The sequence below is a fragment of the Pseudopodoces humilis genome, chromosome 8, assembly GCF_049639895.1.
Source record: "Pseudopodoces humilis isolate 2021_Gansu_Grassland_sample_001 chromosome 8, ASM4963989v1, whole genome shotgun sequence".
NCBI classification, from domain to species: Eukaryota; Metazoa; Chordata; class Aves; order Passeriformes; family Paridae; genus Pseudopodoces; species Pseudopodoces humilis.
In genome coordinates, this window is record NC_142207.1 from 26,059,528 (window position 1) to 26,085,635 (window position 26,108).

General features: G+C 40.9%; 1 protein-coding gene across 5 annotated transcripts in view; it reads right to left on the bottom strand.

Annotated features, from left to right (window-relative positions):
• PLEKHM3 (pleckstrin homology domain containing M3) overlaps nt 1-26,108 on the bottom strand; it is a 94,043-nt gene that overhangs the window by 37,589 nt on the left and 30,346 nt on the right. For all 5 annotated transcript variants that reach the window (XR_015773177.1, XR_015773176.1, XM_005519893.3 and 2 more), the window contains exons 5-6: nt 22,369-22,562; nt 10,836-10,899 (exon numbers count right to left, since the gene is read on the bottom strand). Coding sequence is in view for 3 of the 5 variants with exons in the window: in XM_005519893.3 (XP_005519950.2) it covers nt 10,836-10,899; nt 22,369-22,562 (258 nt within the window). In the remaining 2 variants the exon portion in view is untranslated. The remainder of the gene's footprint in view (nt 1-10,835; nt 10,900-22,368; nt 22,563-26,108) is intronic.

Here is a 26,108-nt window from a genome sequence, read left to right on the forward strand (position 1 = left end):
TTTGAGGGCAGGACTCCTGTCAGCTATGTTAGATAAGAAGCAAAAGGTACTGAGTAAGATCTCCATCCCTGCAGGAGTCTATGCTGTGAATTTGAGTGAGAGTCATCAAAACTCCTACCCTGTCTGTGCGTTTTTACCAACTTCTAAAAGTGCAGTAGATGTTTACATAGCATGGAGATCATAAATACCTTTGATCACCTACACTAGGACTGTCAGAACAGACAGTAAAAGGAATATAGCTTGCTGAGCTTTCAGATACACTGTTCTGCTCAATGTGAGGAGCTGCCAAGGTTAAGAAGTCTAGATTCTCAATGGTGAATGTCATTGTATATTACAACCACAAAAAGCATTTCTAGATTAAAATAATTTTAAAATTAAATTTGCTTCTCTGAGTAATTCCTACCATATGATAATAAAAGTAAAATCTGACACAGTCTAAACAAAAAAATCCTTTACTAAGATCCAAGATAATGGAGACTCAACAGATGAAAGATATTTTAACAGAAGCTATCCAGAATCTAAGAGCAGGAAGATAAATCTACACACATCTTTGGACAGATATTCTGCCAGCTCTGGCACAAGGGGCAATCAACCAGGGGCATCATGTAACAGTGTGTCTGTAAACACTGTCACTTCACTGTGGCTAAGTGATCAGGGAATAAACACTGAAATGACAACTTGTGAAACTTCCCCAGTGCTCCGAGTCCTCAGATCAAGACCTGCAATTATTTCAGGTATCAAAAGCACTGGAAGAAACTCTGGTTATTATCCTCATAAAGGAGAACCTGTTGCTACTGCTCTGCACAAGAGCCTGGACACCAGTGTTAAGTATTCCAGGTAAAGTGGTAAACATACTATAAAACTCAGGTTCTCTATTCCTGCCACTGTGAGACAAGCTAAATTTGCCAAATGGCTTTGTGACCCCACCCTTGTAAATCAGCTTGTTAATCATTATCATCATAGAGGCGATAAAGTTGTTTTATGAGCCAACACTAAAGCAGTAACATTAACTACTTTTGCAGGGGCTGGTGTGTTTCTCTGCAGATAACATTTATTAGAAGGCACTCTCTTTAAAGGCACAGGTTTGCTTCATAACCTTCTTTTGGAGCACTGAGCAATCTGTTCCTCTTACTCCTCCAGTCTGATCTACATGTCAGACACAAGTGATGCCTGGAGGGTATGGGTTAAGTGATATGAAATCCCTAAAACACCTTGAACTACAGGTTCAAATCTAAACTGGATTGTTCTGGCCTCTCCTCCTGACAGAACAAAATTTATGATTATTTCTCAAGGCCAGACGCACACTTGGCTCTATCGGAGAGACAGACATAGACAGAATTTGCCAGGAGGCACTGACGCAATGCAGAAGAGACATGAAAGGCCAAGAGGCACTTAGAAAACAGAAGGGGTGGTGGACATGAAACTCATTCATGATCCCAAATTATGTAAATTGAAGAGATAGAAAGTACTTTAATTCACGGGAATAATGTCACAGGCATGTCTGGCAGAAGGAAGCTACCTGAAGGAGCAGTCAGCAACTGTGCACAGCTTTCCACCATCCTCTACAGAAAAGGCTTCTGCCCCCATTGGTTGTTTTCTTTCAGCCTCTCCAGAAACAACTAGTCTGAATCATGCCTTTTCCTAACAAATTCAGAGGTAACCTCCAGCTTTGCCTAGACTTTAAAGCACCACAGAGAATATGCTTTCTGGACTGAATGAAAGGGTAGATACAATTAACTTTAACAGACAGTCTTCAATTCACCACTTGGATGCCCACTACCCTCCAAATTCCACCAGTGGAAGCTTTGTGGAGGACTACTAAACATTCAATAATCTTTCTTCACCTCCAGGACAGATGAGAAATATGCTTTTAAAGGAACTACCAATGATACAAGAAAACATGTCTAGAAACACCTTTAGGAACGTCCAGTTTGTTCCTCATCCTCTAGCACAACCAAAATGACTGACTTACTTAAAAACTTCCCACCAGAGCGATACCACAACAGTCCAGTGCTCAGAAAAACTGGAAAGTTGTTTCTAATGCCTGCCTCAGTTCTCTTTTGCTGCAGTCAGCTATCTTTACTTTAAACTCTACCTCCTATCCTTACATTGCAGCATCTATTTCAGAAACCATTTTCTGACAAATTCTCTTGTCTGTCACAGGTAATTTTTGTCACAAGCCAGGACAAGCAAAAGTGGACTGTGGGTGCAGGAACAATACAATGATTGCCTTTATCTATTTATTTACTGGAAAACAATATTTTCTGCATTCATTAAACATGGAAGTTGGGCATTAAAGCTGAAATGGTAAATGCAATCTCTGCCCCACAATGATTTCAGTGGGGTCAGGACTTCTGTGATAAAAACATGGACTTGGAAACAAGCGTGCTACAATATGCTTAGCTAAGGATAATGCAAGTTGCAGAGAAAATAAAGGGCAAACATTCCCTGGCTGGGAAGTTCCCAGTCATTTATATCTAGGGAAGAGACAATGCTCATGGACTGCTAATTTCCTTGAGGATTTTTTCTCTTCCGTTGGCCAGATTCTTAACACCACATATTCTTGTTATGATTTCAATGCACAATTAATCTTCAGTTAGAGGAAAAGGAAATGGAAGAAGGAAGGATGATCATGAGGTAAATGTCGCAGAGGGGCAGATATCAGATCTGAGGCCCCATCTTTTGTGCAATATACAAGTCAGCTGGCTTTCCTTGCTCCATTTTGACTCCCAGTCATCTCTTTCAGACTGCCTGTCTTGTTTGTTTAAATTACAGGTGATTTAAGAGAAGAATGATCTCTTACTATTTGTGTGCATGCACATGAGAATCAGTTGCTGTGCACTTCTATGAAACAAATTAAAAAATAATTCAGCAGTAACTTTAGAAGAGCTCCATCTCTGGTTGCGACAGGCATGCTATGGGCCACAATCCCAGCTTCCAACAGCAAGAGTGATACCACCCCACCCTGTCCCTCCTCTTCCCTTTACACCCTCCACAGGTCCCTCACTGTCCCAAAAGCCTGTTCAGCCTGTGGTACAGGTGACAGCAGGGTGGGCAGGAACAGGCAAGGCCAGGGACTCTGTTCATCCACTGCTGACACCAGTGCACACTGTGCTGTGCTAACTCATCACCCACACAGGGCAGAGAGCAACCCAAAAGGAAACCTTGCAATAAACACTGCAAAGAACAAAAAAACCCAAAAAAAAAAAAAAACCCTACAAAACCAGCTGCCAAATAAATCAAACTAAAGCCAAGCAAACTAAATGAGTGAGATTTGAATAAGCAGAAATCAGAAGCCCCCTTTGACTTGTTTGCATCAGGCAGTCTGCACTGATGGCAGAGCCATTTGCTGTTCACGGTCCTTCCGGAGTAAACCCCTGAATATGTTTCACTTTAATTTAGTATTAAACAAATTAGCCCCTAACTAAAACAGGCACTGGGAAGGGGAAGAAATACAAGGTCAAGAGCAAACACTGCTAATCTCTGACAAGCACACACAGGCAGGGGGCAAGGTGAAGATGGAGTTTTACATTGGCTGGGGGAGAGGAAAAACAAACTGGTGACAGTTCAAGTCAATTTATAGCAGGAGACAGAGAGGATGACAAGGTTCCTCCAAGCCCTCCCCCACTCTTCTTGAAAGGAAGAAATGCCAGAAATTTCAGCAGGTCTCTGGATGCAAGCTGACACAAGTGAAGAGGAGATGGAATTGTCTCAGTATAAACAACATGCCTGGAAATCACCTGTGCCAGCTCCCCTGCTAGCTCTGCAACAAGACTCACACTCACTGTGTTTCAATCGTCTTTCCTCCTTTCTCCTTCCCTCAAGGTTTCCAGGCAGCTACATGTCAATTTTGTCACACCCCAAGTTCTCCTGATCTTGTTGCAGGGATGAATTATAGGTTGTTTTAAGAAAAAGGTATTCAAGCAAAGGCTAAAGGTTCTTTTAATCAAACAAGGTTGAAAGAGTACCAGGGATTTGTCTGGTAGAAAACAGAAAGCACTTTACTTAGCTTAAAAACATACGTGACTCTAAATACAGAAGCAAATATTCTTTCAGGCAGAGAGTATGTATACTTTTTTTTTTTTTAAGGTTAAGCAGGCAATTGCATGCAGAGATATTAACAGACTCTACATGCCCACTGAGCAAGATGTTATTTCATGAGTGATAGCACAAAATTAGAAACTTTCCTGCCTTGCATAGGACTGGAACTGGGCATTTTAAGGAGAAGTCCTCTGAGGGATTTTAGAACAAGAAAGCAACATACCAAGAAAATGGCTTTGGCTACTCTGAAAAAAGCCTCTGTGAGTACAAATCGTATTTAAAAGAAAAATCTAAAAAAAAATCTTCTTCTCTCATCCAAGCAGGTAGCCCTGAGACAGTATTTTATTTCTTGGGAAATCTGAATTCTCAGGATGTTAGCCCTGAAGGAACATCCAGCTGGCTCTTCCAAATCATCATTTTATGTGAAGCAGAGCAATGCGTTCAGAGCCCAATCTTGCACACTGCTAACCTGCATCTCCAGTACTGAGCTTTTCATTCTGCACAGCAGAAAATAACAGAAGAAATCTGTTTAGCACAAGGCAGTAGAAAAGAGGTAACTTATATTACTGCTGCTGCTTCTACAGGCTGAAAAAAATTAAAATACGTCTGGAGATCTCTACTCAAAAGCTCCTGTAAATCACTGGCACCACTACTGGGTCATTTTAAACAGTTTCATTCTAAAATGCCACACTTACCCCATGTGGCCTAGATTACATATTCACATGTAAAAGGACTACAAGTATTTAATAGAGCCTGTTAAAAATTCTGGTTCCATACAGTGCTAGAACCAGTCCTACTATTAAAAATATCTACTAACAATATTGCTAGATCTCTGGACTTTGCCTGCAATACCTAACTCATATGAACTTGTCTTCCTGACAGCCACCTACCAAAATGCTTCTAAGCAGCTCTTCACCCCCAAGCCTGGCTGGCTCTGCCATGCTCTCTGACCATGAGCCACTCTGAATGACAGCAACTCCCTTCCTCAGAAGAGCTGAGGTAAAAAGGAAACCAGTAAGACTATTGCCACTACCACTAATTGTAACCAGAGCTGTCAGCACTCTGGGGAATTACACACACACACCGGGAGTATCAGCTAACCTGAACCTTCCTGTTGTGTTGAAAGGCAGCTCAGTGCTGGCAAACTCCAGGGAGTGACAGAAATAAATGATGTGCCAGGTGCTTTAGGATGACCCTGCTTGAGCAGGGAGGTTGGACCTGATGACAAACCCTGGTGTTTCCAACCTCACTCGTTCTGTGATTCTGTGATAAAGGACACAGCCACAGGAAAGCAGATGAGCTGTTTAACTGCTGCTTTGCAATAGTATCTTTTAATATTTATGAAGATGTATATTGTATGTTTTTCTCATCCTAGGACTATTTTCATATTCCTCTACTAACATACTTTAGAACTATAGTTACTTTAGAACACTGTCAATCAGGCACAGGTCATAAAAGGATGTCATAAAGACAGCTATTAGCATTATGCCATTGTGGCCCAAGATGCATCTTTACATAGTACATGTAGAGAACTGTGGTATTATTACACTGGTAGTAACACACTGCAGGACTTGCACCTCTGTCCCTTGTTAAGCACAGTCAATTCCCACAGAGAACTGTGACAGACAAATCTTCAGTCATCTCAGCATAGCCAAGCCTGCCCAAAACCTAATTCTCCTTCTCATTTTCCACCTCCTGCCCCTCAAGCAGAAAAAGGGCCTGCCTAAAATTAAAAGAATCTGCTGATACACCTATATAGGTAAACCCCTTTGGTAAATAGAAATTTAAGATGATACAGCTTATATTGAATCACCGAATGACACAAATGACACCAACAGACTTTCTCACTGATATAACTGAGTTTGCACTCATGATTTCTGAGGCTCAGCTGCATACACTAAGAGCAGGAGGGTATTTGTCATGTACCTAGTTCAGTAATACTTCTAAAACTAGAGCAAGCCCAAAGTATGTTAGCCAAACCCCATTTTCTTCAATCAATACAGCCACATGTAGAGGCTCTATGTGGGTGAGATGCTACATCCCATCCTTTTACTGCATGAATTAAAACGAACTGCTGGGCAGGGACACCACCACTGATGGGCTTGGGATTCTTCAGGCTGTATGTTACAAATCTATACTAAGTATCTACCAGCAATTGTACCAGGACTGAGTTAGCAGAAAAAAAGTTTTACTTCTGAAAAAAACAGCAAGTAAAAGGCAAAAGAAGTCCACATCTTGCATTCTTTGCTGTTGTTGGGACTGAAAAAACAACTTGTTTAATTCAACCTAAAGCTTTGCATATATAAAAATAGTAGAAAGAGCATCTCCAACCTCCTCCTTCACTTCTGTCCAGGAGGTGCAATGAAAGTACAGCATGGGTTAAAAGCCTGGAGAAGTGAAGGAGACCTAATGATTTCTTTGCTCTTCTAAGACTTTCTAATCCTAATCTAACAATATATTAGGCTCAAATTAGGTAGATCTTTTGTTTCATTGAAGTTCATTTTTATTCCCCATACTCTTGTTAGGGAGCTTTATATGCAAAAATGCTTGACCATAAACATTAAGATTTCCCAGTGAGGACTGCTTCTGTGAGACTAACAGTCCAGCATGCCCAAAATGCTCCCAGGAGCTGTAATCAGTGCTGTATGTAATCACTGTTACAAACGTCAGAGGAAGATGAAATCATTGATCTGTCAGTCAGCAGGGGAGATATCCTCCTAATCCCTTCAATATAGTATGTCTAGTCTGAAATCTTATAATCCTTTTATTTTATGTACTGAAACTGTGGATATTCTCATTATGGATACTTAATCCTCTCAAAGATGATACATTTTGGCCTCAGTGACACTACTGTGGCATTAAACTCCTCATACTCACTGTGTTCTGCAAAGAGCATTTCCATTAAGGATTTTTATGTGTCCCTCATACTCATTGTATGATCTGTGCCATATCATTGTGAGAACAGGGCTCTCCTGTTCATCCTTTCTCTGCATTGTTCTTCACATTATTTGTAGGTTCATCTACAGGTAGTCAGGAAAGTTGATCTGAAGTCAATAATATTTTAACTAAATTTCAACAGATTAGTTTAACTACAATGTTAAAATGGATAAATTATACTACATTAAATCCCTGCATGGACATACACATTCAGAATGAAACTGGCCTTAATACAATTTATGTCACTTTGCTTTCAAAGCAAATGGAGACAAACCAAATGAAAATCACTTATATTTTGAGTAACAGTATTTATACAGTGATTCAGAGTAATTCAACTCTTCTTTTTAAATTCCCGTATTTTGTCATTTCATTATTTTTCCCTGAGTGTTCCTGTATAAACAAGTCTTCAAATTATCATCTTTTTAATCTCCCATTTTGCTCACAATTTCCATCCTGGACATCCAGTAATTTCTGCCCTTATGTGGATCCTTTTCATTTTACTCTATCTTTTAGAGTTGGTATAACAAGGATGAAATAATTGCCAAGATTAAGAGAGTTTCTACAGTAAAGAGCATCACAGAATCACAGAATGGGTAAGGCTGAAAGGGCCCATAGTGGATCATCTGGCCCAACCTCCCTGCTCAAGCAGGGTTATCCCTGTGTGCATGTGGCACAGAACTGTGTCTAGCCAGTTCTTGAATATCTCCAGAAAGGAAAAACTCCACAACCTCTGGGCAATTGCTACGCATGCATGGTCATTGCACAGTAAAGTTCTTCCTCACGTTCAGGTGGAACTTCCTGTGCATCACTGCATTCATCTTTGTACACTTGTATATCTTGCTATTTAACATAAAAGAGAGGCAAGACACTGGTTAACTCTGAATTTGGAAATCACCACAACAGCCCCTTCTAGTCTTTTACTTCAAAAGCTCCCATTAACATGTTATGTAGAGTAAGTCGCAAGAGTTACTTTTCATAAAAAATTCAAGACTCTTGTCTGAGCGAACTTTGGTCCAAATCAACATTTAACAGTGTAAAAATTGTCGGTTTCAATAAAAGCAACCCCATAATCACATCTGTGAAATCTCAATGGAGAGTAAAACCAGCAAATTCAGGAGTGAATACTTGCTTCCTAACAAGTGGAGATCTCCCTCTTGAAAGCTTTAATTGACTGGAATAACCCTGGATAAACTGCCTAACAGAGATGCAGAGGGCTATGGGTGATGCAGGACAGATAGGTTAGTTAAGACATGAGGTTGCAAAGACAAGCAAGTGTAGCCAATGAGGCAGAACAGGCAAGCTGTGGTGGTGTTTGTGCCTGTTAAATCACACTTGGTGTTTCTGCCTGCTCAGTCTGAACACACCTAATCAGTTATCTCGTCTGCTGACACCTCCAATGACACCAGGATTCTAAGAACATATACCTCCCAGGAATGCCCACAGATAGACTTCTGTAAACTTTAATGCAGTCCCTGGGGCCTTGGTCTGCAGCAAAACCTTCCGGTTACTCACATCTGCACTACGAGCATTTGTTAACGACCCAAGTACTAGCAAAAACCACTGCCTCACCAGGATTTGGGACATTTCCATTTTTTTATTTTACTCTGCTTTAACCTCACAGTAAGGTCTTCCCCACCAGAACCCTATCCAAACGGATCCAAGCAACAACCATCCCCAGACCACCAGATAGCCCAAGTATATACTCTGCTAGATTCATAATATCTAGGCCCTGTTAAGCTTGGAAAGAGATTTATATTGGGTTTTACTTTAGAATAGTATTATAAGCTGCTTCACCTACTGGCAAACAGGCATTTCAACCTTTTTGCAACTAAGAACAGACCCTCAAACCCCATTTTCGAAAATCAGCTGCTTGGTAGGAAACAACCATGTTTTCTAGGACCTCTAAAAGGAACTTGGCCAGGAAACAAATCAGAATTGAGCTGGGACTAACCAGGGTAAAGGTTGCTTATATCTGCAGATTACCCCTCTCTGCTTTTCTAATTCACTCACCATGTCTTATCTTTCCATTAATCTTTAATAAACCTTTTAGTTAATTCCCCAAACACATGCAATCTACATGACAGCAGGATACAGTGCAAAAGCAGTCCATGGATACGAGGAAATAGGCAGCAGAGGAATCAAAAGGAGGAAAAACTTTCAGGATTAAAACTACCCAAACTGCAGGTCAGTGGAAAATGATGAGCAACTGGGAGAAAGCAGCAGTAAGGGGCAAAACAGGCAGGAGGGAGGGGCTGTTAAGGGTATTAGTATTTATCTGACCATTGGATTCATTCTCTCAATGGGGCCCTCCTCTCTTTTCCACTATGGATCCACTTTGACAAAAACAGGCAATCCAATTTCAAACTTGGAGTCTCTTACATGTGGAAAACCCTCTCCATGCTGACAACAAGGCTATAGCTAGATTAAAAGGTAAATGTAATATAACCCACCCCAGCAGAAATGGTAATCAAATTATATTGCCTCTAAATATGATAAGTTTGGGACTGGGGCCCTCAGGGGAAGAGAAGGTGTCTTGCAAACACAAACACAAAGAAACATGTTAAAGGAAAGTGGTAAATCAATGCATGAATTATGACTTCTACCCTCCTTCTCTCCCCCAGGGTGCTTGATAAGCTGCTGATTGCTTCTAAAATACCTGCTACCAATGTTAGGAACTGATTAAGCAGCTTACAAAGCACTGGGGGCTAACAGACAGAACCACCAGGGAGACTGCAGCTCTGGAGTTAAGTAGTTCGCTCTTTCATGGCTTGATTATTAAAGATGAGATAGCAGAACATGCTGAAAAGATGTGGAAACAGTTTCATACCTCAGGCAACTGGCCTTTTAATTTTATATATGGAATCATTTCTACCCTGTGATTTCACCAGCCAACAAAAAACACGTTTCCTGTTGTTCTGTAGTCTCCAGCTCTGAGGGGCATCTGAACTACCTCAACTACATGTGTCAGCTGAACATCCCGAATTGACTATGCTACCCTTACCCTGCAAAAAAGGCACCACTAGAGAAGGGAAACATAGGTGAAAGAAGATTAAAATACTGTGTTTTACACACCACTGGCAACAGCATTAGTGTGAACACACAGGTGCCCAGGTCAGCCAGCACACCTCACCTCATTGCTTCCTCCACTGTGCACCTGAGCATTGCAGCACACTCACCTTAGATTCACCATCCTCCCTTTTCAGCTATTTTTTCCAAATTCTTCTTTTGTAATCTGTTACATAATAAAATTCTGCTGTTCAGGTAAATGTACTTCAAGGTTCTTGCTTAGTTGAATCAGTATTAATGCAAAGACAAATTCTGCTGGCACTTTACCTCTTCCATGGTCACATTTATCATGGTAACACTGCATGGCTCAGCTTTGTGTAGCAGGCTGGCTGAGGTTTGGGGGGGAAGGAGGGGTGGGAGGATGAGGGTTAGGTTCCCCCCCACCCCCTCCTTGTGGCAATGCTCAGCAGACTTTGTAAATAATCATGTTGCACTAGGGACTTTACAAACTTCAAAATTCCTGAAAAGCTACTCTTTCAAGCAAAGAAATAAATACTACTTGTCACATGTAGACTGAGACTTTAATGAGAATTTATGGAGCAGATGAACAATTTCTTGTAGCAAAGTTCTCTTTGCAGACTACAGTTTTCTTTCACAGTCTCTTTCCATCCCTATTTGAACCCTGATGCTCTAGGCTTTCATCCCTAATCATTGCCACTGTTAACCCATTCTTACACTAAACTATAAACCACAGACACAACTTGGAAGTAAAAGTATTTATGCTATGAATAGCTAGAAGGGAAATGTACAATTAGCTCTGAAGGTGAAAACAGGCACCACGTGTAACTCACCTGCTGAAGGTCTGCCAGAGAATAAAGATGGATTTGCTGAAGAAGATACTCTCTGGGAAAGATCCTGAAAAGAGAAAGATGGATATGTATCACACCTTTTTGACTGGGAAACTCAAAAGCTTCCTCTCCCCATCAAACAACAGCAGGACAGAGATGTTAGAGAGAAAGAAACTAGAATTATATCTCCCTCTAAGCACCAGCTATTTTTACAGCTTTCTGCATGGGCACAACAGTCCCACAATAAGAATAATTTCTGTGCCAGTGTCAGGTCCTATACTGAGACATTTACAGCCATTGAAAGCTCTTTCTGACCACAGACAATGTTTCTTTAAACAATTAATGCAGCAATAAAAACAAATAATGCAAACTACACATTAGAAGTATTTCTTAGGGTCTGAGACAAGATTCTTGGTCTGCTACAAAGTTGTAACACTTAAGTTTCAGATGTGATTTATGGTTTTGTAACTGAAATAACTGTATTGGGAAAAAGGCCATGCAGATACTATTCTTCCAACATAAAGTTGACTGATATCAATTCCCCCTTCCATGCAGAACTATATGTATTGGTATAGACTCTATAATGACTTACTTAAGAAAGGAGTATTTACCTTATATAAGCCAAAATTTCAGGCAAGACCATTGCTTATGTGCTGACAGACCTGATAAGTAAAGCTAAATTACAGGAAACTGAACAGAGAAGAGATGCCCTAACTAGACTGATTGACAGTACAATGAAAAACTGGGTTAATATAACATCACAGATGAAAAAAAGGACACTGGAACGTTAAGTGGCTATTAAATAAAAAAAGTTTATGAAAACCTATGTATCTGCTATAAAAATGTCAGAAACAGAAAAAGTACATCCAACTTTGTGTGCAAAGATGGCACAGAGAAACCAACAATCTGACTGGCTTTGCTGTCCATCCACACAGAACAAATCCACTACCACACTCAGGTCTCCTGGGGAAATTAATCTTGCATATTACTCTCGCAAAAAAGCAACCAAGTATCTTAAGAAGTGGAACTATTTCCCACAATATGTTCTCTTCTGGAGTAGAAATTATAAACCCAGTTCCTAAATCTCAATCACACTGTTTTAAGGTAATATAGAAACAAAACTCTTTATATTATTAAATGCATGAACAAAGCTCTGGCAAAGACTGGTTTGTAATGGTAGAGCTGAATGGCAGTAAACACAGATGTTCAAAAATACCCCAAAGGTAGCAAAAGGCCAATATGAATTTCCATGATATTTTGATATGAGACTATTGAGAAAGCACACAGTAGCTCAGTTTTAGAAGCTGCAACAACATAACCAGGTAAACCATAGATCAAGAAAACAAGACTACCAAGGCAATCTTTCCACAGAACACGGATTCTAAGAAGTAATGAAAAAACGTTTTATTTCTGATATTCCATTAGGTGTCTTAAAGAACAACCTTATATTGACAGTTTTCAATGCTGTATGTACTGAAGGGACTAGGACATCTCACTGCTGCTAAGGTGCACAGCACAAATAATTTGTAATTCCTTTTATAATTTTGAAAAAAACCCTAAGATTTACTGGGGTAGGAGAAGAGTTTTGCAAGCAAGGCACTGACAACTGCACACCACTGATCTTATGGCACTCTTCTGGAGCTGGACTGTGCCACTGCTCTCCTCACTTACCAAGCAAATCCACTCTACCCACCCAATTCTCAGCTGCAATCTCACTAGGGCACTGCCATTTTCCCCCTTCAGCTCTGTAGGCTATACTATTGCTCCTTTTTCAGGGGACTATGTTGCAGTGGCTCTGCTGCATCATGACTTCATAATACATTTGGCACAACGTCAAAGACCACCGGAAAACAGTCAAAATCTAGACATCAGACAACATATGACACTGGAATTGGTCATTTGTGCATAGCAGACTTATTAAAAGACAAAGAGTGAACTCTGAACAGCATTTTGAAGCATTAGTATTTTTTCAGCTCAGACAGAATTTCTTTCATTAAAAATCACCCATCATTCACTCCGCTCACATAGGCAGGCACTAAGCAGCTTTCCCAAAAACATTATTTTTGCTGATGCAATGCTGATGCCCTTACAGCATTGCTAAGGAAAACAATTAGCTAATGAAACATTTCCTTTTTCAGGAAATAGCCTGAATAGCCCATAATGCAAAAACTGTAAATGACTAGTATTGATGACTAACATCACATTCCCCTGCCTACAAGGATGACATTTTATTTCCTCGTTTCCTGCAAGTTCTAACTCCTAGTAATAAGTGTGCAGGTGAAAAGCAAACTCACGATCAACTGAATTCCTTTATCTGACAAGTCTCAGCCAGCACATGCCCTGGTGACAAATCTTATCCCTGTACCTGTTCCCTTCTTTAAAACATGTTCCATTTGCAGCAACAGCTCTGCAGAGCTGGTATCCAACGCACCTCCTCCCTTCCAAACCTATTTACAGGAAAAAAAAGTAGGCGCTGCCCTCCCAGTTTTATGTAAAACACACACACACACACACATATATACACACACACTCAGCACTCAAGTGAGGGGAGTGATTATTTTCATTGCTACAGAAACTGAGGAATAAAAAACCCCTCAGAAAGTAAGGCTGGTCCAGCTTCAGATTCACAGTCGTTCTATTGACTTGAAAAATTAAAACTGATTCTCTGTGGTAGGCCACAGAGAAACAGCCAGGCAGCCAAAACTTGCAAATGCAACAGCATTTACAGAAGTCATGAAGCAACTGGGCCAGTCCCTGTGTAACTCCCAATAAATGCAGAGGTGCAAAACACTCCTTCAACATTTGCTCACACCACCAAAGGTGGAAACCATGCAGCCCCATGGCTGTGAAACCCTGAAATTGCCTAGAAGGAGGCAGCTCAGCCCCACTCGTATAAATGAAATGTTTTCACCACGCCTGTGGCAAGATGAGCAACTGCTTCAAAAACAGGTCTTGCTGCGCTGCATATCTGCAATTAAGTTCACCTCCAGAAAATTTCTGTTAGTTCAGTTTGGAAAGAAAAACCCAAAGCTCACACTGAATGTAAGTGACGAAGCCACCTCTCAGAAATGGGTCTGTTCGCCGGTTTTTGTCAGCCTCTGGTGGGTGGGGAACAAGAGTACAATGGGCACCAAAATACCAAACCCAAACACATTTTCAAAATAACTCATCATAAATGCAATCAAATCAGTTGGGGCACGAAATCCATACAGACCGAATACTCCAGTGAGCAAGAGAATGTCTGACGGCCAGTTTCCGACAGTTTGCTTTGCCTGCACAGGTTCTCTGAGCCTAATGAAGTCATGGCTTATATAAAGTCCTTTTCAGTAGGAGGCACACAGGAATAATTCAGAGCCTCTTGCTTCCCAACATGGATGCCTCCTCTCATGTAACTAATAGCAAAGTAGTGTCTATGCTATCTCTGTCCCTCTGCCATCTGCAACTGAAACTGTTCAAAGGAAACCAAAGTCAGTAGAGAGCAGCAGGCAAGATGGGGCTCACACAAACACCGCACCACAGCATTAGCATCCAAAGTACTGCAAGGCATCCAGATAAACCTAAAATCACACTCATGTCCAAAAATCTCACAGAGACCCAGAGCAGGCTAAGATAATGATAATTAGGAACACTTCACTAGAAAATATGTATTTAGTTTCTCTACACGAGGTTGCATCAGGAACTTTGAGCATGCTTGGATTAATACAAGGCCTTGATACAAAAAGACCAAAACATGCTTGAATATTACTTTCCCCTTAATATAAAGGTTCTTTATGAACACCAAATGGGAAATCTCTGATTAGTCATTTGAAAGCAAAATAAAAGATGTCAGTTTTGTAAATCTTTTGATTGATGTGCTACAACTAACTAGATTTTTTTTTAAAGTTGGTCAATTAAAAGCATTCAATAAACAGCAGCCTTTCAGTCAAATCTTAACACAGAAAAGAAACTGGAGTGAACTAGACAGAGGTCAAACGCAAGATGTTAAGACTCTTCACAATAAAAACTCAAAACCTCTGCAGCTTCAGAATGTGACCTGTGACCCTTGAGAGGCAAATGGTATCAAGTGCACGTCCCACTAAAAGCACCTCCTAAGCTTTCATGGGAGTTTGGAAACTCCCGAACCAGTTTCACCATTTATGAGTCACAGGACTGCTGTGCTGTAAACCCTGGCTACCAGTCAGGGTTTAGCCTGCAATGAACAAACCAAGTTCAATGCTGAGCAGCCTCTAGCTTTGCCAGTTACTGTGAACAATGAAATCCAAAGTCCTACTGGTTAAAGGTCTCTAAATTGCTTTATTGTTATATCCTAGATATAAACATAATCAATGCAAGCAGAAAAGAAACACACCATCCAAGACTTTTAGTTGGATCAAAAGAAGTGAGCATCCTCAGTTTCTGATTATTATTCTTTTTTGCTTGATACTTTGTAATCTGAAGTATAGTATTCAGGCAAGACAGAAATTTCATCTGTTCCTTCTCGGATGATCTTATCAGGTAAGTATTTGCACAAACAAAGGTTATCTTTTAGTGTCCTCCTGCAAACAGAACCACTGATAAGAGTTTGCTTTTTGCATTTGGATAAAGTGTGTAGTCATGGTGCTTTTTTAGCACTAAGTAATTGCTCTGCATTTAAAGCCTGTTTATCACCAGCACAGGTAATTTTTCTTCACAGGGTTAAATACCCTGACAGCTCTGCTAAAGCTATAACCAATTAATCTGCCTATGCCTGACACTATAACCAAAGTACAAACTTGATAAGCAGGGAGAACTCTTCTTTTTACAGTGCAATCAAAAGAAATCAAGTTAGCTGGCAGGTGGGCACAACCAAGTCTCCTCTATACCAAAAAGACTCTTAAAACCTAGGATGTGAGGGGTGAAGAGAGGGGAAGCTGGCACCACGATTTCATGTGCCAGCCAGGAGTGGCTCGTTTGACCAGGCTGAGAACTGTATGACTGAGCTGTGACTCACAGGGGACGCAGATGACCCGGTCCAGGACAGCGCTGCATTCAGCCTCCTCTCCACCCCTCTGCAGGAAGCTGCTACACCCACAGCTGGCACAACACCAGGGTACCAAGTCCGCTTCCTCATCCAGCTCATACCTGGCACTGCAACATACACCTTTAGAGCTACTGCACCACACTGCAAACTAAAGCAGCACAAGGCCAGCACATGCAAATTACTAATTATTACTCTTTCCATATTTCTTTGGCCCTGAACAAGAGGCAAGAGCTCTCTCTGGTCCTGTCCCTGCAGCCATACACCTGCACCAGCTGCAGCCACGTGTGAAGCAGACGGTCAGGACCTGTGTGCACTCTGATCTCACTGAGAGCAGCTCCAATTTTTCAGTTACTATTCTGTAAGTACAGAGGGGTATCAAACAATTGCCAGTTATCTCAAATATATAAGGCAAGGTAAATAACATTTCTTGCTGGATTTTCTCTTGCAATTCATTTGAAATGGACACTGTCAATTCAAGGAAGAGAATGGCATCAGAGGTGAGGGGAAAAAGTAGGATTTTTCCCAGTGTTGATCATTCTCATTTTCTTCAGGCTTTTGATTTTGTATTTCCTTGGAAATCTTAGCTCCTGGAAGTTTGCTGGGAGAGAAGAACCCAAATTTCCAGCCAAAAAAGGTTGTTCAGAAAAGCAGGGGCTTGCAAAAATTAGTGATTTTGAAGTCAAAAGGTAAAAATAAACAAATTAATTTAAACCAAACCAAAACACTACTTGTTCATTTCATTCTTGTGGTACTCTGCCAGATTAATTCATTTTTTCTAATTCTATGAATTTATGCAAAAAAGCATTTGTGAATAATTTCACATTCATGAGGTACGAACACTTCTGGTTATGTTCTGGGAACAGTCACTCCCACATATCTTCAGCCCACACTAAGTGCTAGATTTATTAGCAAGCATGTCCAGGTAAGGTATTATTTCAAGTTGTTATGAAATTCCCCACAAGCATCTCTATGTTGAAACAGTTACTCTTATCACCCATCAGCAATCTTGAACCAGTTTATAAACTTCCTACTAAAATGCAGTACCTCTCAACATCAACTCTACTTTGTGGTTCCTTGAGCAAGGTTACGGTAACATTGTGAAAGACAGGAATTACTACACATCTAACTCATGAATTAAGTACCACAGTTACCAAAAGCAGAAGAGAGAACTAGAGACAGTTTCATTTTAAAATCAAAATAGTTTAGATCCCCAGTTAACTTGGAATTAAGAATAAGAAAATGGTCTTTGCTTTTGTCAGGCACTCTTGAACCTTTGCACTTTGCTGCTGGAAGTTCTGATATAAAAACACAGGGATAAAAATGGCACAAGTCATATTTAACATGATGCCCACATCTAACAGGAACTTGTCTTTAGATCATTGTTTTTCTTGAAAGCAACCTGGTCTCAAAAGGTGAATGGAAATTACCATTGTGAAAGAGATGTAATATTACTCATCTCTTTGACAAGGAGATACAGGTGTGCCCCCTGGACCATAAAATGCTAACATGAACTGAAAGACTCACCTGTCTTCTGGAAGATTTACCATGGAAAGCTCTGGCAGGTTCCTCAGCTGGATGCTTACCATGGTAGAACATCAGCTTGTGCTTCTGACCTTCCCTTAACATGAACAGACAGCAGCAATGCCTCCACCCTGGCTGCTCTGGCACACATCACAATGCTTCAGCTATTTGTTACCTCTAGTTGAAATGAAAGCACAAATTCCACCTTAACACCATCCCTTCAGTTTTAGCCAAACACTTTTTAAGATGCTAATTTGCAAAGATCCTGCATGTGTGGTTACTTCTTCCAAAAGAGAGATGAGTTGAAGAGGTGAAGGTAGTCTGTTTGTATGAGCTCCATCAACAGGCAACTTTATTTCAGCTACTGCAATGACTACAGGCATGCAGGATCTAAATAAAACAACAAATGACTTGTGCATACTTCTCTGCATTTATTTTCTCACCTTTCCTCACTTTGGGTTGTTGTTTGGTCTTAATACTGATTCCTCTCAGGTTATATAGATAGCTTCTCTGAATGAGTTTCTTTCCAACCACCCATGCAACAAGTTTTCTTTTTCTGTTCACCTTGCCATTATCTCAGAGCCCCGAAACTACATCCTTCTGTTTCTTCCCTGCTCAGACTTTCTTTTTGCAGTTTACTGCTTTCAGAACCCGTATCTTTATTCTCCTGCTTTGGAATTTTCCACTCCCCAAATGGCCTAAACATTGCAAAGAAAATGAAGAGTCTCCTTTGACAGTCTGGAGATGACTTAATGACCTTCTGTTGTCCTTGGTCTGAAAGATGACATAGCCCCAGCTTCACATACATGAGGTATTTGGAGGTATAGTGATTGCATTAGATCAATCAGGATTCCTGCGATGTGTTTAGACAGGTTCTCCAATTGCCACACAAATATTTTGAGAGTAATCTACTCCTGTGTCAGAAGTGATATGTCTAAGACCTCACTGTAGGAAGTGACAGGACTCTATTGTTCAGTATAACTGAATTTGGGCTTGTTTCACCTTGTGCTGACAGACCAGCAGGCTCAGCCAGGAGCACACGTCTGCAGCACCAGAGGTGTACCTTTAACCTCCTGCTGCTACACAGGAACACCAAGCTAGAGCCTGCTAAGTGATGTATCTAGCACTGGAGTTTTGATAGGGTAAAACTGATGTATTGTTGTTCTGGAGCTGACAGACAAATGGTATCCAACAGAGATGAGTAACAAGAAGCAAGTTTTTCCATATAGTTTCTCACCACCATTCAGATTTACTGACAGAACAAGGGCACTACAACAAGCACTAATGCATGGGGGAATGTGCTGCAAAACACTTTGCTATCACTGTCATCTGTCTAAAGTATCTGGGCTAGCAGCACCTGAACTGCAAGTTTAAATGTACAGCTGGGAGAACAGAGCCCAGAGGGCTCCCCAGATGGAGCTCCAAGGTTGGCCTAGGTTACCCTACCTGACAGTAGATATGCAGGCATCTGAACACTACCCCAAAAATCATTCTGACAGTTCCTTCACCTAAAGAATCTTCAGTCATGACAAGAACAAAGCAAATCCAGAACAGAACTTGCATAATTTAGCATAATTTCATAGAATATCCTCACTATTTAATGGACCCAGAGATTCTTTTCCTTCCCAGCCATCCATTTTATTGACTCCATCTTGGTTCATCTGGGCCATTCAATCACCATCTGCAGGCAGTGGTGGGATCTGTACAGCTCCACTTGTACTAATTCTGTGTTTGCTCTAGGTTTCAGTCCTGTATGCCTCTGCCTGGACAGCATCCACATGAGCAAGGCAACAAAAACAAGCGAGAACTTGTTCAGTAAAGACATTTGAGGCAAATGATGTGTTGCAATACTGAGGTGACAGTTACAGCTAACCAGGCATAACAACACCCCTTGTAAAACAGGGAGCACAACAGACTGCAAATCTGTTCTGGCTAATATCAGAGGAACACTGCTGATACGTGCTGGTGGAGGGCCTTATTTCACTTCCCAGCCAAGTCCATGATCCTTATCTTTTTCCCCCCAGCAAACAGAAAAGCATAGAATTCAATGGAGCAATAGGTGAGAATAAATCACTATAACAGACAAAGACCATTTTTACTGTGAGCCGTCTAGCTACATTAAGGATTTCTTCTGTCTTTTCCTTCCTTCCTTTTTTTCTTCCTTTCTACTTTGTCACTTGGGTATTCAATGCGGTTTCAGTCCTGAGTTCCCTGCTAGATGCCAGGTTTCAAAGTTCTCAGAGTACCTATATCTAGGCACACCAAACATTATAAACAACATTTCCACATTTAAGCTAACTGGATCCTGAGCTAACCTGGTTTATAGCCATCTGGAATTCTTCAGAAAAAGTGACTGTAAGCATTTTAAACAGTTTTGTCTTCACAAAGGACACCAAGAGTTTCCAACTTCATTACCATCTTCATTTTGTGATCTGGGTTGAAGAGCGAGGTATAGATTTAAAGTAGATGATAATGCAAATAATATTAATAAAAGAAACCTCAGAGTGATCTGCTTTTCCCTAATAAGGCAGGCTCTATCAGTGTCGCAGAGGCAGCAAGGTGCCAATACAATTAATCAGTCTGTTTTTAGTTCTCTGTAGACAGCAATATTAACAGTTTGTTTCAGTCTGTTTATATGGGTCTGACAGGTCTTCAAGATGCTGTGTTCACTCTCTTGTGATTAATAGCTGGTCACATACTAAGGTGAAGACCAAGCAGAAAAAGAATGTTTTTAGAGCAGGACAGATAACTCAATTGTCTCTCCATCTTTCACTTTTAATTAGGAAACAGCACTAAATTTAGGAATGCTGCCTTACCATAGTGTTTAAACTCCTCCTTTTCTTGCAACTTGCCCCTGTGATGAGCCAAAGGAAAATTTAAATCACGTATTTTCTTTGTTTACTTTTCAGCTGCGCTCTATAAAGTCATCACATTGGTAGTGAACATCTTCACACTGGGATACTAGACGAAGGCAGTAAAGCCATTGGAAGCATTTTGAGCAAGGAATAAATCCTTACAGGAAAAGAACTCCCTTGTTCTCATCTCTGCAAACCTCTTGGGGGACATCTGAGGGAACAACTGAGCACCAAAGTCACCTCACCGGAGACATTACAAACCAAGAAGGCGCTGGATTCTAAGGCATGTATTGTACGTTCCTTCAGTGGCTTTTACACTTGTAGCAAGTCCTATCGAACTGGAGATGTTCCTTAATACAAAACCAAACCCTTCTTGGGCTGGGGTCCTTCTCTCCATCACACAGCTTTAACTGGAGATGGTGTGAAGAAATTCTTAGATAAGAAAAAGGAGCATTAGGAGTATTGATTCCCAGTTTCTCCTTCTACCCTTCTGGATGTTTCACTTTGACACAGGGATGTTTTCTCTCTCCTCTCTGCTTCAAGAAACGAGCATGCTCACATTTCTGTGCTAAATTTTGTCCATTCTCTCTTCTCTTTCCTTAGCAATTGTCATCTCTCTATTTTGAAGGCAGCTTTTGGGTTGCTCCTCTTTTGTCCTGGTTTCTTCATTAACTCAGTTTCCCGGGATTTCTTCTTATTTGAAACTCCTTCTCCCGGCTTTCCCTCATCCCTTATTTTACCTCTAGTCAATTGATTGCTATGCTAGGCCTCCTTTGAACTCTCTTCTTTTGCTGTCTTACCCAAGAAGTCTGTTGAGTTCCTTACCTCCTTCTGTCTATTTTAATAAGATAATTACTTTTTTCAATACTAATCAGAAAGCATAATTTCCTTTCTGCTACTTTTTCTGAACAACCTTCCAAAATCTTATTTTCCTTTCAGTTTTATTAAAGACAATGGCATAGAAAACCAGCTCTGCAAGAAAATACCATCCTCTGGAATAAAAGAAAACCATCCTAATTTTTTAAATGCTTACTTTCTCCTACTTGTTCTATGTAGTTCATCAAAGCAATGATATAGGTCATGTACCAAACAGCAGACCAGCTCTCCTTACCTAGCATAAAGACACTGGTGCAGCCTCCTCTCCCTTCCAAAGAATTCAGATCCCTAGAACACCATGCTCAAAATAGTCACTGAAGTCACCTGCTGCTTTGCCCTTCGGCAACTCACAATTTCAAAGTAGTGGCTTTCCTACTTCCAGTCTTGTCTTAAAAACTGGGGTATACAAATGCTTACAGATGCATCAGGTCAGCTGCATATGCCCAGATCCACTCACCTCACAGTATGGCATGGGCAGAGACATCTTCCCATCTCTTGGAGATCCACACCAAAAACTACTTGGCCTTTTTAAGATCACAACTGTGGCTTGACAGTTTTAAGAAAATAGTTCATTTTTAGCTTGTTAGAAAAATGCAGCAGCAGCTGAATGGACTATGGTACAGCACTTCTAAAATTAACTTCACTTTTTATAGAACTCCTGTTTTCACCACAGTAAACTCAACATGAAACACCTTTTGCTGTGCTGTGGCCATGTACTTGCCAATAAACAAAACATTCAGCACAGCCATGTCATGGATACTGGCTGAGCAAGTGACCAGCATAAATCATATGCTGGGTCACGTGCCAAGGGACTACATCTGACCTCTGCCTTTGGCTGAGGTCATATCACAGAGGAGAGCAGAAATGCTGGAAAGGGGGTTGATTCTGGATCCCCTCATGCTTTGTCACACTGTGAGGTGTTTCAGAGGTCCCAGCAGTGGCTACCTCACTGTGATGCCATGGCAGGGGGCTTGTGGGAGCAGATCCGACTGAAAATACACACAGCCAGAAAGCCTGAGGAGGAGTAAAAGGTGCTCATCACAATGTGTGATGCCCCAGGGCTAACAGCTGTCAAGAACAACTTAAGAGATTCAAACCTTATAAAATAATTTTCTTCAGCAGAGGATAACCCAGCTTCCCAGAAAAGTCAGATGCACACACAACATCCTTCTAAATGGGCAATGCCTTCAGAACCAGAGTGTGAGAAAAATCAAAACAGGCAGCAGGAGAGGCAACACACTAAGGAAGCTCCATCTTCATGCTGTAGGTTGGCTGTGGTTCTTACCTTCTCCGCAGATCTTCAGCCACTGCTGCTCTGCAGCTGAACAAGTAGGCTCGCAGAGATTTTAGCTGCTGTCTCAGGCGGACAACAGTTGCCAGAGGTTCAACATGATTGTACAACATGGGATTTTCCTGCTGGATATCAATTAATGGCTCCTCATAAACATATTCCAGGAACTCTTTGGCTTGCTTTGATACCTAAAAAGAAAAGCAGTTTAGTTAGGCTCTTCTCCCAACTCTTTTTAAGCAGATCTCCCCCTCTGTGATCTCTCAGCTGTTCCATGCATCTGAAAACTTTGTTACCAATTACAAATGGAGACAGAGTTGAGAGAGATCCAAATTTTCTCTGTTTCTAGCCAAATCAAACTTCATCTAGCTCTTCAAAACTGAATGTATGAGATAGCTACTTACCCAAACTACCATATTTGCAGTCACATATGCTTTTGCTGTGGATTAACATAGTTTACTAGATTTTTTTAAAATCCAAAATCTGAATGACCAGTTTCTTCCCTGTTAATATTTTTCTGTTTGTTAACTGCTTTCTTTATGGCAAAAAGCAAGCTGTTGTGCTTTTTAAAATACATATAAATAAAAATGAATCTTCCTGGTATTACTCCCAAAGTTCCATCTGCAAGAAGATTTTCATTCATTTTTCATGACAGTGCTCTGTTTTATCTGCAAAAAGCTACTGTAATCTCAATAAATGAATGGGACTCATGTTCCAGTAGAAAAGATACTCCTGTTCCTTAAGTAAAAAGGCCAAATTCTCTCTCATTCCTGATTTCTGCATTTTATCACAGCTGGAAAAGAGAAGATGGGATTACATGAAACGAGCTGCAAATCACCTGAAACTCTGCTACAGAAATATTACTGGTTCCACAATTCAATTAATCCTCCAGGACCTCTAAGTCAATGTTTACACTGAGACAAGGGAGGGATGAGTTAGGCTAACAAAAGTAGAAAGGGCATACATGCCACAGCCTTTTGAGATTTAGGAAGCTTTTTCCCTTCTGGTGCTGTAGGAAAGTAAAATACACATCCTTATAAATAGCACCACTTCCAAAACCAGCATGAGTAACTAGCTACTGACAGGGGAAGCTAGCCCCGTATGTAACCTTTTCACAACATTTAATACAAATTTAAGAAATATGCCAAGACCAGCTTTCCTACCAATAACTACACAGAAAACAAGATGTGCAATTTTAAATACAGCAGACCGCAACTCCAGAGTTTTCCCAGGCCCTGAAGCTGTATTAAATATCCCACCTATTAACATTAAACACCCCACTAACTGAATTTTTCTTTTTTTTTAAATACCCTGCATGTACAAAGGACCGTGCCATCTGAGTGGAATCAGAGCTAACACTGCAACACAAGCACCCTTGATTTTGTAGTACAAAATTTTATAAACTCCAAACTTGTCAAGTTTTTTAACACTAGCAATGTTGGTATTTTATTATGCTTATTGCAGTGCACTAAAAACTGCAGTTAAACAACCTGCTTTTACAATCATTACCCATCTGACTGCAATATCTCATCAATCTCCTAGCAACTTCTATATCTATACTACTTATTAGTCCTCTTCCATCAATTAGCAAATTAAAGCACATATTCCATGATTCCCTAGGAGGTGTGTGTGGCCACCAGGAGGACCAGGTGCTCAGCGCTGTCTTGGTCTATCTCCTTGCTTTAAGCCTCTGTTGAAGTGATGGGCTCCTCATCCACCTGCCCTGCTGTCTTGGGAACTGGAAGGGTGGTTCCTGTCAGAATACTACACTCCCACCTTTGCACACCTGTGCCCTGTGTTGGGCATCTCTCCTGAGGCATTAAGAGCATAGAAACAAAGAGATGCCACAGCTGAGGTGCCCTGAGTGACTCTGCCATATGCATGCACGATGATGACCAAGTATTACTGCACAGCACAGGTGCTGCATGGTCTGAATGCAGCCTTTGAGGAGAGAGGAGCAAAGCAAACCTTTCCCTCTCCTTGCCCATACAATGCACTCATGGAGCACTGGTTGCAGGAAAACAGCTTTGCCCAGCATCACTGGCTGACAGAGAGGTGTCAGTCCACTCTGCATGACTGACACAGGCACACAGTTCTTGTAAAACATTAACTCACATTGACAAACACAACAATGTTACAAAAGGCTGAAACACAGTCTCAAAATGGGAAGGGCTGGGCAGTCACATTAATTCAATATTTTAGTACATATCCTAGCATATTCACAGTCCCCCAACTTTACTGGGCAGTAAAACAATCCTATTAGATCAGCCAGAAGGAGTGAGAAGATGCAAAGTGCAGTAGGGTTTCAGCTTTAAATGCCATACAAGGATGGATGCTAAGATTTCCAGACCTTTCTGTTCTAGAGTCAGCAAACTTACAGTTCAAGATTCAGTTTAGCATAAGTCAGCTTCTCTTGAAACCTTCTGGGACTGGCAGTTCATTTCCTACTGTGTCTGGCATTTTGTGCAGGCTGAAAGCCACCTGAAACCAACTGCAATATTTGGTGGGCTCTGCATACAAACAGGGAAAACACTTGGCCTAAGCAAAAGGAAGAAGCATGTTCACAAAACTGCCTCTTTTCTTTTGCCTTCATGCAAATACATGAGAAATACAAATATGAAACCAGTAGGAGACATAGGGAAAAAAGCAAACCTTGGGGCTGAGCTGCAGCTTTGGTTCTGATAGAAGAAATGTGTCTAACTGCAGAGTCCTTTCAAAGAGCTTCTATTGCAGCCAAGAGGATTTCTCTTTTCCTACCCATCTGCTACCAGATGTTATTTGCATTGCTGTTTTTCAGGATCCTGGGTATGGGAACAGACAGCTCTAGAGAGGTTAATTGTTTATGTTTTTCATGACCTGTCTTGCCAAAAGCAGACAAGAACCTCTCAATTTCCAAACTTAATTGATGCTACAGCTTATTTTATAGCTGCTGCTCGGATGTTGAACTCATGAAACATAAAAAGAGAAACATGCCCAGTTACACTGTAACAGCTCATGTCCTACAGTACCTTTTGGTGCTTGCTTTACCGGAAACAGGACAGACCCCAGAAACCCCTGAGGAGGTGGGGAAGAGGTGAGCAGTGGAAAGGAGTGCCAGTTTGCAAAATCTTCATTCCATTTTGCTTCCAATTTGGTGGACTGACAGGCACATTTAAGTTTTAGAATCCTGGAGCCCTCTTTCTCAGTCCTGACCATCAAATGTGGGATGTGCTTACTTCCTGCAGGACCTTCTTTGGGGTGTGCAGTCAGCATGTGCTCTTCTGCAGAAGCTCCACTTCCAGGCCAGCTCTGTGCTACCTACAAGGAGCAGGGCAGTGTGCTTATCTTCACCTTCCCTCCCTACCTTAGCTCCTGCTCTAATAGCTGGGGATGATGCTGTATTTTTCCTACCTGAAGAAACCTTAAGAAATGTTGTGTTCCTTTCTTAAATTCACCTCTCTGAGCACTTTCCTGTAAAGCAGCTACACAGAATTTGCTTTTTCCAAGGCACCTCATACCATTCTGTCTACAAAAAGTGCAAAACTAAATTTCTCACTATTACAGTGAGATGACAATAGACTAATTTTGCAGCGAATGCTTAAGCTTTAACCCCGTTTCTTTCTCTTTTCTCAGCTGCCTATACCTCAGAAAACAGACTAGAGCATAGTTTCTATGCTGCAGGTTTAGAAAAAAAAAACCCAGTTAATTTTGGCAGTATTACTGACAGCTTGATATTAGGTCTTTGCCCTACAATCCAC